Source organism: Nicotiana tabacum, chromosome 22 (assembly GCF_000715075.1).
Source record: "Nicotiana tabacum cultivar K326 chromosome 22, ASM71507v2, whole genome shotgun sequence".
In the NCBI taxonomy this organism is placed as follows: Eukaryota; Viridiplantae; Streptophyta; class Magnoliopsida; order Solanales; family Solanaceae; genus Nicotiana; species Nicotiana tabacum.
Genome location: NC_134101.1, coordinates 159,149,585 through 159,168,170, shown reverse-complemented (window position 1 = coordinate 159,168,170; position 18,586 = coordinate 159,149,585). Strand labels below are relative to the sequence as shown.

General features: G+C 37.3%; 1 protein-coding gene across 1 annotated transcript; it reads left to right on the top strand.

Moving 5' to 3' along the window:
- Positions 1 to 14,318: 14,318 nt before the first annotated feature.
- LOC107801680 (putative galacturonosyltransferase-like 4) lies at positions 14,319 to 15,584 on the top strand. Its single transcript, XM_016625041.2, has one exon. The coding sequence runs from the start codon at positions 14,363 to 14,365 to the stop codon at positions 15,449 to 15,451; it is 1,089 nt and encodes a 362-aa protein (XP_016480527.1). The 5' UTR covers positions 14,319 to 14,362; the 3' UTR covers positions 15,452 to 15,584.
- Positions 15,585 to 18,586: the final 3,002 nt, after the last annotated feature.

Genomic DNA, 18,586 nt, shown 5'->3' with positions numbered 1-18,586 from the left:
TTATTCGGACTAGCATATTTAAAATATAATTCAAATTTTTATTGAATATAAATTTAAATTTACATGCATACAAATGCCCCCTACTTCAAGACTCGTCAAGATTTTTAAACTCTTAAAGACTAGACTTGAAGTATTTATATTTGTATACTTGAACCGGCTCCGACATAGTCATATGGGATGTTAAAGCAAAATCCCAAAATTATTGTTACGTGAGGGGTTGCTCTGATGGTAAGCAACCTTCACTTCCAACCAAGAGGTTGTGAGTTCGAGTCTCCCCAAGAGCAAGGTGGGAAGTTCTTGGAGGGAAGGATGTCGGGGGTATATTTGGAAATAGCCTCTCTACCTCAGGGTAGGGGTAAGGTCTGCGTACACACTACCCTCCCCAGACCTCACTAAATGGGATTATACTGGGTTGTTGTTGTTGTTGACTTGATCACGTGAAACATAAAAGCTGTAGACTTTTCAATTCAAAAGTCATCCTTTTCATTTTAAGTGACTTTAAAATGATTAGCTTTGCAGTAATTATTCTAGTTATAACTAGAATGTTTTCTTTCATTTAAAGGGTCGTATAATCCCCTTTCACTGCCCAGACATAATACACACAGAGTCCTTATTCTATTCCAAAGTGGACTCTCCAATCCGATCTCAACATGAATTGGAACAGACGTCCACTAACCACTCATACTAGGAGACTGCCTACAATATTTTATCCCACATCAAAAGAATGCTTGGTCAGTGTAGACCTTTGCTATCTATATAAAGCAACATGCTCTTCAATTGTAGTATTTGCAAGCCACTCGAGTCTATTTTTGTGGACTCGGAAGTATCAACGCGAAGGTAATTTATTCTTCTTTTCTGGTGCTTTTATTCCTTTGTTGTCTTTTTTCTTTTTTGTAGGTCAAGCGAGAAAGATATGCTCTTGTTCAACAAGATGATCCACGCATGAAGAAGGCGGTCTTAGGGTGTGAAGGGATGGATACTCATCCCTGCCCAAATATCAGAGAGATTACCCTCAATGGCCCAACTATCGGAGAGATTACTCTAAATGTGGCTCGACTATCAGAGAGATTACTCTCAAAATGACCCAACTATCAGAGAGATTACTCTCAATATGGCCCAACTATCGGAGAGATTACTCTCAGAATGACCCGATTATCGGAGAGATTACTCTCAAAATGACCCGACTATTGGAGAAATTACTCTCAAAATGGCCCGACTATCAGAGAGATTACTCTCAAAATGACCCGACTATCAGAGAGATTACTCTTAAGGCGGCGGCCCGACTATCGGAGAGATTACTCTCAAAATGACCCGACTATCAGAGAGATTACTCTTAAGGCGGCGGCCCGACTATCGGAGAGATTACTCTTAATGTGGTTCAACTACCGGAGAGGCCGACTTAAGGTGCAAAGGGACTTATATGTCCACCTTAAGTTTGGAAAATTATAGTTTCTTTTGAGGACAAACTCAAGAAGAGGCCAACTTAAGGTGCAAAGGGACTCATATGTCCACCTTAAGATTGGAAAGTTATAGTTCCTTTTAAGGACAAACCCACGAAGAGGCCGACTTAAGGTGCAAAGGGACTTATATGCCCACCTTAAGATTGGAAAGTTATAAAGCTTCAACTCGAAGACTTCATGGACTTGATGACGTCAACTTGAACACTTGAAAAACTTTGAAGATTCAGTGGAGTTTGTAGACTTCAACTTGAAGACCGAAAAACTTGAAGATTCGGCAGACTTTGATGTTTCAATCTGAAAAATCTGAGGGCTCAAATACTTCCACTTGAAGACCGACGAGTTTGAGGACCTCAACTTGAAGACTTCAACTTGGAGACCTGGAGGGATTAGATATCTCAACTTGAAGGGTGGCGAACGTGAAGACTTCAACTTGAAGACCGACAAACTTGAAGATTTCAACTTGGAGACTTCGAGGGCTTAAATGTTTCAGCTTCTCTTTTGCTTTACATTGTTCGACTTTTATCTTAGTCGCATAATTTTCAGCTTTAATCACTTGAAACAAAAGATTCATATTTTGTCGTGGGAGAGTCCAAATAATGAACCATTTGATTTCTCAAAAATTAGACTTTAATATCTAAAATATATCCAAAATTTAGAATCAAACACCTTCAGAATCGCCCCAAATAATATTTTGAAACCAACTTTAGATTCCACCACATTGAAAATTTTAGATTCACGCTGTCTCACCAAAAAAATTATATCTTGGTGTAGAACTATTGAAATTGCAAACCATTTGATTTTTTGAAAATTAGACTTCAAGATCTATAACATATCCAAATTCTCAATCAAACAACTTCAGAATCATCCTAGATAATATTTTGAAATCAACTTTATATTGCATCACGCTATCAATTCCAGATTTATGTAGTCTCACCAAAAAATTCATATCTCGGTATAGAAATATCAAAATTGTAAACCGTTTAATTTTAAGAAAATTAGACTTAAAGATCTAGAACATATCTAAAATTCTCAATCAAACAACTTCAGAATCGTCCCAGACAATATTTTGAAATCAACTTTATATTGCACCACGTTGAAAATTTCAGATTTGTGTAGTCTCACCAAAAAAAATCATATCTTGGTGTAGAAATATCGAAATTGTAAACCGTTTGATTTATTGAAACCTAGACTTCAAGATTTAGAACATATCCAAATTCTCAATTAAAAAACTTCAGAATCGTCCCAGATAATATTTTGAAATCAACTTTATATTGCACCACGCTATCAATTCCAGACAGTCTCACCAAAAAGTTCATATCTTGGTGTAGGAATGTCGAAATTATGAACCGTTTGATTTCTTAAAAACTAAACTTCAAGATCTAAAACATGTCCAAAATTCTCAATCAAACAATTTTAGAATCATCTCAGATAATATTTTGAAATCAACTTTATATTGCACCACGCTATCAATTCTATATTTGCGCAGTCTCGCCAAATATTTCATATCTTGGTGTAGGAATATTGAAATTATGAACCGTTTGATTTATTGAAAACTAGACTTCAAGATCTAGAACATATCCAAAATTATCAATCAAACAACTTCAAAATTGTCCCATATAATATTTTGAATTCAATTTTATCTTGCACCATGCTATCAATTTCAGATTTGCGCAGTCTCACCAAAAAATTCATATCTTGGTATGGAAGCCTCGAGATCGGAAGATGTCTTACTTGCCATCAATAGAAATTTAAGAGCTATATTCTCACAAATATCTTGAGTTCAAGTCTCACTGAATTTGAAACGTTGTGCCAAGTAATGTTTTCCTTATACTTGTGCTTCCTTTTGACGCCTCTCTTCTCTTCCCTTTTTTTTAGGCAGAGGGCGGATTTGGAGACCAACGAACTTGATGATTTGGCGAACCTGAAGACATAGAGAATCCCTGGACTTTAATGCAAATACTTGACGTCCTCCTAAAATCGGCCCATTGAAGATATCAATTTACCATGGAGGGTTGCCCCTTTAAATCAAATGAGATCAAAGTTCAACAGGAGGATGACATTTCAGCTTGATCTTACATTCCTTCATACTTCATTCGAACAACAATTGGGGAAATATGTATCTTTTGAACTTATGCGACTGAACTTAGAATGAAACTCCAAGCTGCCTACGTACCTCGGAGAGGATCAAGTCATACCGTAGTTCAGACTGGGTGATTTTTTTTATGTCCTAACTTTTGCCTAGGCCACTTATTTCGAAGTTTTCAACCTAGCAGACTCTTTTTTTTTGTAGGGGTCGTACATAGTTTATACTCATGCGGGCCAGGAGTGTAGCAACATGCAGTTTAGGCTCATGCGTCAAGGAGCGTCATGACTTGAAGTTTAGGCTTGTACGTCGAGGAGCGTCGCAATTTCAAGGATAATACTTCTTTAAGAATTTGCCATTGATAGGGACGATTTTCATGCCATCTGCATCAACCAACTTGTAAGTCCCACTTGAGTAAGCTTCTTGTACAACATATGACCCATCCCATTTTTGAAGTGAACTTCCCTACAGGTTTATGGGAAGTAATTATGGGTCTTCGTATGGCAAGGACTTGATCTCCTACTTGAAAGGATCTCGGCCGAACTCTTTTATTGAAGGCGTGAGACAATCGAGCTTGATAACATTCAAAACTCTATTGAGCTTCCAACCTCTTCCCATCAAGAGCCTCCAACTCTGCTAATCGAAGTCGAGCATTTTATTCATCAGTGATGCCTTCTTGAATAGCTAATCGTAATGAAGATATTTGACACTCGAGTGGCAAGACGGCTTTAAATCCATAAACGAGTGCATAAGGGGTCGCTTGTGTTGGCGTACGGTGAGTTGTCCTATATTCCTATAGAGCTTCTTCCATACGGTCGTTCCAATCTCGTTTGGATTTGGAGATGACTTTCTTCAATAAGTTGCATAGAGTTTTGTTGAATGCCTCAGCTAGACCATTGGCAGCAGCATTGTACATCGAAGAGTTACGTTGCTTGAAACCAAAGAGATCACAAATCTTGTTCATCAACCTATTATCAAATGGATTTTCATTATCTGTTATTATGCAACAAGTAATGCTAAAACGATAAATAATGTTTACTCGTATGAAACTTGCAACATTTTCCTTCTTTACTTCCTTAAGAGCAACAACTTCAGCCTATTTTGAGAAGTTAGTTACAACCAAGATGTATAGGTGCCCACCAGAGGACTTTGGCAGTGGTCCAACAACATCCAATCCCCAAGCGTCAAATGGCCAGAATGCAACAGTCGGGTGCAACACTTCAGGAGGTTGATGAATAAAATTTGCATGGAATTGACAAGCCTCGCATCTTCGAGCGTAGTCCAAGCAATCTTTTTCCATCGTTGACCAATAATATCCCATCCTTTTTATATGGAAATAGAGCCTTGGTCCAGACTGGTGTGACCCATATACCCCAGAATGCGATTCTTCCAAAGCTTGGAGTGCTTCATCTTTCCCTAAGCATCGCAGGAGTACTCTCTCGAATGATCTTCTATATAGGGTATCTTTGTAGTAAAGGAAGTGAGGTGCACGACAGCGGATTTCATTCCATCTCCTCGAATTTTCTGGAAGTATCCCATAGCACAAGTAGTCGATAATGGGTTGTCGCCATTCTTCTTTCTCAACTTCAGAAACCGTGACAAGATGCTTGAGTTCATTTTATTCACCTTCAGCCTCATTTGGCGGTGGCACTACCCATTTTTGGCAGATAGTAACTTGTGCTTGATCAGGCAGGGTTAATGATGAAGCTAGGGTAGCTAAAGCATCAACCTTTTTATTTTCTTTCCTTGGCACATGCTGAATAGTCACATCACCAAGCCACCCCATTAGCTTTTTAGCATAATCATGATATGGGCATAGTTCAGGCTTCTTGACCTCGTAACTACCTAAAAGTTGATTGACCACTAATTGAGAGTCACCAAAGACTTGCAATTGCAACCGCTTCATTTTGACAGCCATTTCGAGCCCAAGTATTAGTGTTTGATACTAAGCAACATTGTTAGAGTAGAGTTGCATCAACGTAAAAGAGTTGGCAAAACTTCACCTTGAGAAGTGACAAATACTACACCAGTACCAGCCCCTCCGCGATGCTCAACACCATCGAAGTACATCTTCCGTAGAGGCTGAACTTCAATGACTATGGCGTCCTCATCAGGTAGTTCGTCAGTTATCTCCTAATCATCATATATAGGGTGATCTTCCAAGAAGTCCACTAACGTTTGTCCTTTTACAGCCTTTTGTGGGATGTACACGATTTCAAATTATTGAAACTGGAGGTACCACCTTGCTAGTCGTCACTAAGGACAGGTTTTGAGATCACGAACTTGATGGGATTCACTCTAGAAACCAAACGAACGACATGAGCTTGAAAGTAGTGCTTCAATTTTTGGATTGAGAAAACTAGCGCCAAACATAACTTTTTAATTGTCGAATAATTCAGCTCATTTGGTGTCATCATCCTGCTCAAGTAGTAAAGAGAGTTTTCTTTCCCTTCACTATTTTCTTGGGCCAACAACGCTCCAACAAACCTTTCTAGTGCTGAAATGTATAGTATCAACGGCTTTCCAAGTATAGGGGCTGCCAAAATCGGAGGCTTTATTAAGTAGGATTTAATGCTCTCAAAGGCATTACTACATGCTTGGTCCCATTTGAAAGGGACACCTTTCTTCATAAGGCGGCTGAATGGTTGGCACCTCCCAGCTAGGTTTGAGATGAATCTCCTAAGGTATGCTAGCTTTCCTTGTAGACTTTTTAATTCATGAATATTGCAGGGCTCAAGAATTTTCAAGATTGCATCTACTTTAGCTTGATCTATTTCAATCCTTCAATGTCGGACAATAAAACCCAGGAACATTCCGGAGGTAACTCCAAAGGCGCATTTTAATGGATTCATCCTAAGTTGGTATCTCCAAAGCAACTCAAACACTATTCTCAAGTCTTTCAAGTGGTCGCTTTTCTTTCTTGATTTTACCACCAAGTCATCAACATAACATTCGACATTTTTGTGAAGAAGGTCATCAAAAATATTCTGTATAGCTCTTTGGTAAGTAGCACCTACGTTCTTCAAGACAAAAGGCATTACCTTGTAGCAATAAATACCTTTGGGGGTACGAAATGCAGTAAGCTCTTCATTTTTTGGCGCCATGCGAATTTGGTTATAGCCTGCTGAACTGTCCATAAATGACATTGCCTCGTACCCAATAGTAGCATCGATCATCAGTTCTGGGACAGGAAGTTGGAATTCATCTTTTGGACATGCATTGTTAAGATCCCTAAAGTCAACGCACACTCGAATCTGGCTATTTTTCTTCCTTACAGGGACAATACTTGAAACCCATGTTGGGTACTTAACTTCACGAATAAAGCCAGCTACGATGAGTTTGTTAACTTTGGTTTCAATCAAGGCAACCAAGTCCTGCCTAAAGCGCCTTTGAGCTTGTTTAACAGGGCGAACGCCATTTTTGACTGCAAGGTGATAGACTGCTACTTTTGGATCCAAGCCAAGCATCTCTTTGTAACTCCAAGCAAAGACATCCCTGAACTCCTTGAGTAACTCAGTGTAAGTGCTCTATTCATCAACTTCTAGTAAAGCACTTAGGTAGGTGGGTCTTGGTTCTTCATCGGTGCCAAGGTTAACTTCTTTTAAGGCATCAACTGTCATCTTCACTCCTTCTTCAAGTTCAGGTGGAGCATCTTTCGCATCTTCATCTTCTTGAGGGTCCCCATCGTTAAAGGATATGTGATAACACAGTGAAACATCTTTCAATTATGCATTATCCTCCATTGAAGATGGAATATCATTCTCTCCTTATACATTAATATGATACGAAGAACCCACACTTTCTTTATCTTTGTCACGTTCATTAGTGTAGACCACAGTATATGGCTTTACCTTAAGTACTTCTTTACATGAAACCACAAGTTTTGTTTGTTACCTCATTCTAGAAGGAACCAAACTTTGGAAATCCTTCAAGATCTTCTGGATTTTGGGCGAAGCGGGTGTTCTTATGCTTTGAAAATTTCTTTAGAACTTGTTCCCCCTTTTTTAATGGACCCAATCTCTCAAACACGGAGGTCCTCACAAGTGATTTTCCAAGTCGATCAAAGACAGAAGGCTTGTAAGAAGCGGCCGATTCATCTTCTACAGTGATATAATTATTGCTCGCCCTTCTTATGGAGATGCACAGTGGTGACGGTTGTTTGTATCCCAAACCTTCACGTGGTTGTCTCGTTGCAGCTTCTGATGGTAGCTTCTCTAACTTTGACGGCTCATTAGGATTGTATCCAGCTTTTGCAAATAGCCTATAAGCATTTGGATCAAAACCTTCATCTATTTGCTTTGTAGGGAGTACCATATTCTGCAAACGATTTTGGGCTACAACCCTGCAAGTGGCTTTGAGGACAACTTTACTGCCTCGATTTGTTTTACCGAAAGAGTTAACTCCTTTAGCATGTTAGTTTGGAGATTAGACGATTCACCTTCACATTTCGTCCTTTTAGGGACATATTGGAGAGCATGACTTACTTTCTTGCCACAAGACGCAATATTCCCTCTATAAGATTTATTCGCGTTGGGTTGTACCTCTTTAGCAATAACTTCGGCTTCACCAGTAGTCACCTCTGCTCTTTTAGTTATGGGCTCGTCATTCTTGTTTTTTATGCCATCATCAGCTTTTAGCTCCTTCACAATGCGATTCTTCAAGTAGAACTTTGCATCGGTGAAGTGTGACTCAGCCTCGGTGAATGGCTCATCATCAACAACTATCTTCTTCTTGACTTCATCCTCGTAGTATTTTAAACATTGATGGTAGGTAGATGGAACTACTTTATTCTAATGTATCCAGGGCTTTCCAAGCAAGACGTTGTATGAAGTCTTTGCATCGATCACATGTAACCATGCATTTGATTGCATATCTTCAATGGTGATTTCTAGCTTGATCGCGCCTATGGCTCTTTGCCCCCCTTGGTTGAATACTTGGATCATCACACGACTTTCCGAGAGTTCGTTCATAGGAATACCAAGTTCTTTCACAGTGCGAATTAGCAAAATGTTCATTGAGGATCCTCTATCAAACAAAATTCGATTTACCCTTTCATCACGCATATAGCAGCCAGGTACAATGGGCGGTTATGAAGAGTGTCACCTAGCAGAAGATTGTCATTTGTGAACGTGACCTTTTCCTCACAAGCATTAACTTCTTGAGGAGTGGACTCGATGAGATTTTCCGAAGATTGTGCCAACGGTAGGTCATCACTCTTTGCTTCCCCTTTATTAGCATTGCAATAAGAGGCCTAAATACCATCATGGGAAATCTTCATGCGGAACCAAGATGGCAAGAAATCCTCCAAGGTCATTGTATGTCATGGCTTTTGAGGGTGGTGCATCTCCACTTTTTCTTTCTTCAAATGCCTAACTGGATTCTTTTTCGTTGGTCTTTTTACCACTATCTTCCTTGTTCGTTGTTCTATTGATTCTTTTTGTGGCGCCTACGACAAGTCACCAATGTCCAACCTTCATCATCATCAGGTTGATCGTCTTCAACTTTGTTGTTCTCCAGTAATTCCTCATTTTTTATTCCTTTTAAACTACATAACTCATCTAGATTGAATGATCCAAAGGTGATAGAGACTTTGTTCGTGTTTGCTTTCTCATCTTCAAGCACAATTTTCTTTTCACGGGCCAAGTCCATAACTTTGTTCTTGAAGACAAAGCACTTCTCCAGAGGGTGGCTTACAAGTCGGTGATATTTGCAGTAATTTGGGTCATTCATTTTCCCAGCTTCATTTGGTCACTTCATCTCCGGAAGCTCAATGAGATTCAACTCGAGGAGTTCTTCGAAAATGGATGGCACATAAGAATCCAGAAATGGGTACTCTTTCTCTTGCATTTCTTTTAGAGTCAACTTTCTACTTGGCTTATCTTGAAAAAAGTGGATTTCATACTTTGATTCTTGCTCACATTCGTCGTGAACTTCACAGATGACATGTTGACATTCATAGTTTCTTTGTTTTCAGACTTGGGTACGAACTTGCCTCACTTCCTGACTTCTTGCTTGTCGTTGCCTTTGCGAGGCTCATAGATAGGCAACCTTTCATTTCCAGTGGAGGCCATGCTTAACTCCATATCATGGGCACGAGTCACAAGTTCTTCAAATGTGCTAGGCTTGATACCTTGCAAGATGTAGCGCAGTCCCCAATGCATGCCTTGGATGCACATCTTTATACCTGAAGCTTCGCTAAGCCTGTATTTGCAGTTGAGGCTTGCATTCCTCCAACGATTGATAAAGTCAATAACTGGTTCCCCCTTTCGTTGATGAGTATTTATAAGTTCTATCATACTCACAGTACGTCTCGTACTATAATAGCAATTGAGGAACTCTTGATCTAGTTGATCCCAGCTATCTATAGATCCAGCCTCGAGGTCTGTATACCAGTCAAAAGCATTTCCTTTTAGCGAGCAGACAAACTGCTTGATGAGGTAATCTCCATAAGTCCCAACATTGTTGCACGTCTCCACGAAGTGCGCCACATGTTTCTTTGGGTTACCTTTACCATCAAATTGTTGAAACTTTGGAGTGATAGCCAGCAGGCATCTTCATATAGACCCTTGTAGTGTACGACTTTGCATATGTAAGGGAGGATTTGGCAGCAACTTCATATTTGTTCTTAATGGTTCCTTCAATGAACTCCTTCAGTTGATTGATTAGAATCATCCCTTCAGATGAGACATGGATAGCCTTAGTTGATGCTACTTTTCTTGGGGGAGAGTCACTCTCTAAGACTTCTGGGAGCTTGCCGGGTGCATGGGTGGATTCTTCTTCCATCAAGATTCCCACCCTGTTTGTTAACTTGTCAATTAGCCTCTTGATTTTGCATGCATTTGGTCAAGCCAGCGATTGCTTCCGTCAAGTTTGCCAATTGCTCCTCCACAGATGAAGTGTTTGTCACCATGGCTTACATGATTGTTGTGGACGATGGAGAGTAGCATGGATTTCACACAGATTGATCCTTGATTGGCTCACTCTATGTGGTGTAAGTGGGGATGATCCATCACTTAAAGCATCATCATCTTCCTTCACATTAGAGTGCTTGGACCCGGAGAGGTCAAGAAGAGCAAGAGTTTTCTTGATCTTTTCAACAACATCACTTCCTCCTTCAGGTGTGTTTGTGGAAGATCTTGCTCCTTTTGAGGATGAAGATTCGAAAACAGAGGTTGATGCGGACGACACTTGGGGTGCTTGTTGTCCTAAAGAGCTTGCTTTGCTCATCGTAACTGGTCTGAAGCTTCCAAAGGTAACATCGAGGATGCTTTCCACATCAACATAGAACCTGGAGTTAGTAGCCTTGGTGGATGTTGATCTGGAGTTGATTTTCTTCGAAGCCATTTCAATGTTCTTGGACTTTGGTGATTGAAAAATTGAGATGAGAGGTAGAGAATGTCCCACTGGGGCGTCCCAGAATTTGTAGATAATAAATTTGCGTTGAAAAAATAAAATCAAGATCGAAAAATATCGCAACAATCGTAGTATTTTATTTCGAATATTTGAGTGTTACAATCTCTATGAATCCTCTATTTCTACTTTTTCACAGTAAATAAAAGAGCTTTTGAGCTTAATCTTGAATTTAATTTTATTTTAATCCAAGTTCTTGAGGCCTGATTTTGATCTTGACGTATTTTTTAATCCAAGGGCTTGCAGCTTGTTCTTGAATCTTCGTCTTGATCTTTTAATCCTTAGAACACTTGAATGCTTGTAGCTTTTAGAGAAATCTGCAACGTTTGATCTACGATCTCTCTCTTGCTTCTTGCTATAACTTGTGGTGTCTTTTCTGAGCTATGAAGACCTCTATTTATAGTTGTGGAAGGGAGGAGTTGTGATAAGAACAAACACTTTCCGACCAATCAGATTGAAGTGTGACATGACCTCATTTGATTGGCCAGGACATGTCATTTGCACATATGGCGCGATTTCATTGATCTTTTAATGTGACTTGGCATGCCTAGTCATTTTGACACGTGGCATGATTCCATTGGCTCTTCCGTTTGACTTGGTGTGCCACGCCATTTGACACGTGGCACCAAACTGGGCCTCTAGGAAGATGACATCTTGGGCTTAATGAAGTGGGCTCATCACTTTAGCTCAATTAAATGGGCTAGCCCAGTCAATATTTATTGGACTTAAATAATTAATTAAATTATATTAGCCCATAAGTTATTCGGACTAGCATATTTAAAATATAATTCAAAATTTTTATCGAATGTGAATTCAATAAATTTACATGCCAACATAAAGCAAAGGAAAAGAGAGCAGTAATTCGACCATTGACAACCATTAAAAAGCTTTGAAACTTTGAATTCGAATTTGGGTTTTGAAAATTTATTATTTATTTGGATTGGGTGTTGTTGCAAATAATTGGGAATATGGTTTGGAGTTTATATCTCAATTTTGAGGGTGTTTTGGTGAAGATTAGACTTGATTTTGGCTGAATTTCAAATTGAAACTCGAAGAAGAAGAAGAAGAAGAAGAAGACATGATATACATTATATTTACGAAATTGTAGTAAAATTGTAGAAAAATTGTATTCTGTTGTTTATATATTTTTCTTTTATTTATTTAACTATTGTATATTGTAAAAAAAATTGTATTTTGTTGTTTATATATTTTTTTTTATTTAACTATTGTATGAAAGTTGAACAACATTGTATAAAAATTATATTTAAGTTGTATGATATTGTAGTTGTATATAACTGAGTAGAAATAATCTATGAAAATTATAGATAAGTTGTATAATATATAATTAGTTGTATGAAATTTATTTTTACTATATATAAATCAGATACAAAATATACAAAAGACATATTGTATAAAATTTTATTTAAGTTGTATATTATTGTAGTTGTATTGGGTAGAAATAATGTGTGAAAGTTGTAGATAAATTATATATTAAATAATTAATTGTATAAAATTTACTTTTACTATATATAAATCAGATATAAAATATACAAAAGACTTATTATATAAAAGGCACCCCCACCAGAGAAAAGGATTCCTTCTTTGATTCCAGTTTGCTTGTTAAGTAGGTCACATCACTGAATCTTTTCCGTTGTTCGTGCTACTTCATATCATAAATAATTCTGTTCTGTCAAAAATTTTAACATAAAAATTTCCATTTGTCTTTTGATTTTAACAACTACTTTTTATTTCTTTTTTGTATCTTTTCTGGGTTGACTTTGTTAGTGTTTGCTGACAACTGCTACTTCTTAATTTGTTCCAAATCAGCGTGGATGAATATGGAAGCTTATTCGCAACTAAAGCAGCTTCACTTTCCAATTTTGCGATCAAACATGTAATTATGCTAGTAGAATGAAGGCTACGAGAATGGAGAAATTTAAAAGCAAAGGGCGTACCAATTGACGAGCACCGCCGATGATTGGAGAAAAATAAGGAAAGAGAAGAAGAGAAAAAAGAAGGAAAAGGGCGTAACTAAATCCCTTGATCGAAGGCACAAATAATGAATTTGAGAGCCTTTTAAGGTGGGTTGTATATATTTTATAAACAAAACTTGTTTATGCCTGATAATTAGCTAAACATGTACATTAAGGGTAATAAAGTTTCAAATAGTGTATATGAATGAAAAAATCCTTAAATAAATAAGTCTGAATCCATTAAGCTAGCCCATTTAATTTGGATACAAGTGATGAGCGCACTTCATTAGGCCCAAGATATCCTTCCTAGAGGCCCAGTTTGGTGCCACGCGTGTAATGACGTGGCATGCCAAGTCAAATGGAAGAGCCAATAGGATCATGCCATGTGTCGAAATGACAAGGCATGCCAAGTCACATTAGAAGGCCAACGAAACCGCGCCACGCGTGCAAGTGACATGTTTTGGCCAATCAAATGTGGCCTTGTCACGCTTCGATATGATTGGTCAGAAAGAGTTTGTTCTCATCACAACTCTTCCCTCCAACCACTATAAATAGGGTCTTCATAACTCAGAAAAGACACCAAAAGTTATAACAAGAAGCAAGAAAGAGCTTGTGGATCAAACACTACAAATTCTCCACAAGTTTCAAGCTAAGCTTCAAGCAATCAAGTTCAAGCTCAAGAACGAAGAACCAATCAAAGTCAAGTCAAGCAATCAAGCTAAAGCTCAAGAACAAGATCATCGTTCGTGGCAACAACTACATATTCAAGATTAAGCTCAAAGGCCCTTGAATTTATTTACTATTGAAAAGAAGAATCAGAGGATTCATAGAGATTGTAACACTCAAATATTTGAAATAAAATACTATGATTGTTGCAATATTTTTTGGTCTTGATTTTATTTTCTCGACGCAAATTTATTGTTTACAAATAGTACCACTGTTACTACCTTCAAATTACATTACAAAAGTATGAGATTAAAATTAGTAAGTATCAAATAATTATGTATCAAAATAGTTCATAAATTCCTTTAAAATGGCGTATTGTTAGTAAAAGTAAGTATTTTTAGGTATATATATAGTTAGTTTAATTTATGACTTTTAAAGAGTAAGTATTTGTTACGTATCCTTTAAAATATAAATGGCAAGCGTTTGTCAATCTATGAAAATGAATTGCTAGTTAAATACTAGTATTGTTTTGTGATACAAATGGAGGGGAATGGAATATATGTAGAAAATAAGGCAGAGGTCATTAGAAGAATTCTCCGCAGCTTCTTCTCTCCCTCACAATCCTACCAACTTTTTAAAAAAATTCTTCTTCTTATGAATCAATCATTTGTAACCTCTCCTAAACCTTCTCTTAACCAGCTTTCAATGGCTGATAATTCTCTTTCCTTTTTCCTAAACTTAACATTATTATTTCAAATGCAAAGAGCTGGATGGCCTTTTGGAGCCTTTCTTCTTCTCTTCCTCTCCTTGGCCTCCTGTCTCTCTTGCTTTCCCATCAAACCTCCTTGATCACCACCACCAATGTTCGCCTTGCCATTCTACAAAAACCTATTGATCAACCGGAGGTGGCAAATGGACCGGGTGGATCAAACTTTTCTGTCTTCCGCGAGGCACCTGCTTTTCGCAATGGGGAGACATGTGGATCTTTGGCCACAGACCGGATTCACGTGGCCATGACCCTTGATGCTAATTATTTAAGAGGTACCATGGCTGCTTTGTTATCAATTCTCCAACATTCCACTTGCCCTGAAAATGTAACATTTCATTTTCTATGGGTAAGACATGAACACGAGGTATTCTCAAGCATTAAGTCCACATTTCCCTACCTCAGCTTTAAGGTCTACATCTTTGATGTCCACAGGGTCCGTGGCCTAATTTCCAAGTCTATACGCCAAGCTTTAGACCAACCCTTGAATTATGCAAGAATATACTTGGCTAATTTGATTCCTGATGAAGTGAAACGCGTAATTTATCTTGATTCTGACCTTGTCATGGTTGATGACATTGCTAAATTATGGAAGGTTGATTTAGGTGACAAAGTTTTGGCTGCACCAGAATATTGTCATGCAAATTTTACCACTTATTTTACAGAAACATTTTGGTCTGATCCATATATGCCAAGAACATTTGAGCAGCGAAAACCATGCTATTTTAACACGGGGGTGATGGTAATGGATGTGGATAAGTGGAGACAAGGAAATTATACAAAGAGAGTTGAGGATTGGATGATTGTGCAGAAGCAAAAGAGGATATATCAATTGGGTTCTATGCCTCCATTCTTGCTTGTATGGGCAGGAAATATAATGCCAATTGATCATAGATGGAACCAACATGGATTAGGTGGTGATAATATTGAAGGTAAATGCAGGAGTTTGCATCCTGGGCCTATTAGCCTACTCCATTGGAGTGGCAAAGGTAAGCCATGGTTGAGATTGGATTCAAGAAAACCATGTAGTGTTGATCATTTGTGGGCTCCTTACGATCTTTATCGTTCCTCCAGACATTCATTCGAGGAGTAACGTGTCGATACATGGTGAAATATATATAAGGATATAAACTTGATGGGTTCATCAATCTTTAAGGTTTTTAGTACAAAACAAATTGTATTTCTGAAACTACGGATTCAAAATTTAATATTTGTTGAAATTTTAATGACTAGATTCGGTTGAACCCATTGAATATAGGCTGCATCCGCTTTTGTCTAGGGCACAGGTTAAATATATAAGGTTTGAGGGAAGTGTATTTTACATTAGGAAGAGAAGCAAACATCAGATAAGTAAAAAAAAAAAAAAAGAGGGAAAAAAAATGAAGAAAAAAGGGGAAATTTTATCAAAAAAAAAAAAGAATAGATACTTGTGTTTGTTTTCTAATTTAGTAAGAAAAGAGGAGGAGGAAGGATGGAAGATTATTTTATTAGCTTCTAGCACATGATAATTTATGTAATCAAGAATAGCCAGAAGCAAAGAAATCCCCTGATTCCTCTTTATAGTTTATGAAATGGAAATAATGGCTATCTAAATAAGATCGCTGATGGCTCTCTGATAATCACAGCAACTATGATTTGTTCTATTGTTTTTCAATTTGATTATGTTATTGTACTACACTAAATTAGTACAAGCCTGCTGCTAATTAGGTCCTTTCTATAAGACTCAATATGTTCTGTTCTCCTATATTCTTTCAAGTTTGCTCGTTCAGATGACTCTGCATGATGCTTAATGCAGGAATTGTCTTTACCAATTAACGCTATGAACATACTGCAGAGAGTTTACTTGAAATAAACATCCTATTTGTGTTTAGTTTTTGATTCACAATGACAGAACAGAAGAAGAGGACAAGTATTAGCGAGAAATAAAAATCATTGGTTGATCAATATACTTGCAAAGCAATAGCTTTAATTAAAATTGTTATGCATAACACAACAGTTGATCAAAGAACATAATCAGATGAGGCAAAATCAAGAAACCAGAATCTCTGTTATATGGTAGCTAAGCTTTCTTGTCGTTTTCGGTGTAAGACCTGCGTAAAGCTTCCTTCTTACTATTTATAAAGGCTTCTGTCTTCTCATTAATGTTGGAAGTCACATTTAGAGAAGGCCTCCTTGCTGCTGCACCAGGAATTTGCTTAGTTTCACTTCTTTCTTGAGCTATTTCTTTGATGCTCACAAACTTCTTTGTTCCTTTCTCTTTGTTGTTTCCACCAACTATCTCCAAATGCCTGAACTCAATCTCTATATCACCATTTAAATCAGTTGGTGATTCAATAGGGACTTGGTTTGTAGAGTGATCATAAAATACTGTTGGATGATTATTACCCATAGTCACCCAAATAGTGTTGATGATGAAGTTGAAGACGCTATATATGTTCCGTGATTGAGAATTATGAATCTTGCCTCCTTTTTCCATTGATTGATAGACTTTGTTTTGTGCTGTAGAAGTAGTAGCAGTTGTGTATACACATCTATCTATATAATGAACCAAAAGGATAAAAAGAAAATGATTCTATTCTTGCCGAGCCGGGCAACATTACCACACTTTTTTTGTAGTGTGATTCTTTGTTCTTTCTACTCTAAAGCATTGTGTCCTATCCGCTATATATCCTTACTCCTTAGGATAAGGTATATACATTTTTTTACTTTATCAATATGTTATACTACTAAGTATATATTATCAATACTTGTGATAGCATGTTATACATAATGAATGATATGATTATGTAAATATTTTTTATACTGTCAGTAAATAAAACTTGAATTATATCCTTATAATATGTTATCATCATTGGCTTATTTTTCATATGATGCTACTATAATCAAAAGGCAAATACCCCTTTTCCCAAGCATAATTATATTCCAATCCGCAAAAGGTAAATGTGTCTGTGTTAAATGTCATTTTACATTCTTTTCCCACATTTTTTCCTGTCGACACATCCTTGTGTTCTATTTGTAGGTTCCTTCCAATCATGTACACCTTAGAATCTTGAATCTATACCGTCCAATTCATATTTGATCATCCAATGTTCCCATGTTTCCTCCCCATTATCTCAAGGACAAAGTCAAGTATTCAGTAGCTAATATTTAAATTACAAAAGGACGAGTTTGAACCTCTGCTCAATAAGGAAAAAAGAAGTTCCTCCCCCTCTAAAAAAGAAAAGAGGTTCAATTCTTTTAAACTGATACATAAAGAATTTTACATCTTTGGTAAGTTTAACCAGCTGCAGATTTCTAACTATTTTTTCAAGTTAGCACATCCTTACTATACACCCATAATTGCCTTGAGTAAGCTATAGAGTAAATAGTATTATATCTGTCAGTATCCAGATTGGCACATATATAATTATCCGGATACTCCAAAACATTAAGAGAATAAAAATCCAAATGGAAAAGGAGATAATAAAAGCTACCCAACCTACTGTTTGACCAAAAGATGTCAAAACCTTTATGATTAAAACAACTAATGATGATGATGAGGTTAATCTTAGTCAAGCATAATAAACCCTAGATCTGAAAATGAATCAGAAAATATTAAGTAGAATAAAATAAGAGCGAACAATCTTTATTGATATTTGTCATTTCTTCTTTCACGAGACAGAGAAGATGATCAATTTTGCATCCTTTTTTGGAAGAAAATAGAAGGAGAGAATAGAGAGAGAAAAAACAAAAAGCTCCCTTTCTCTGCGAGAGTTCCCCCTATATATAGTCCTGGGGCCCTTGCTATCTTCTTTGGCCGATGTACCTTCACGATGTGACCGTTTTTATCGTTACTTGAATATTGTTTTTAGCTTAATGTACACTGTGAGTGCTTAGACCGAAGTAGGTTGTGATGTCTCTCGTTAGTCCGCCACTTAGGCGGAAACCCAACTGGGTCGGCTACCGTGGTCAGATTTTGACCTATACACCTACGGGATCATTTACATTTTATAAGAGTAAAATGTAATTTTATCCATCCATGAATATACACCCAACAGATTATCGGATCCATATTGATCTACTGCGACCAGATGAAGAAGATTGGATCACTGGAGCATACTAAAATAAAGAGGAGCAAATGATAGAAAACTAAAATAATAATTTAAAGTGACATTGTCCACGGACAATCAACCATAAAATAAACTAAAAATTAGTGGTCTTTGTGTCTATTTGTTTGACAAAGTGCACA

What these genes read in the sequence shown, in the direction of transcription:
- LOC107801680 (XM_016625041.2), top strand. Translation starts at nt 14,363, where the DNA reads ATGGCCTTTTGGAGCCTTTCTTCTTCTCTTCCTCTCCTTGGCCTCCTG.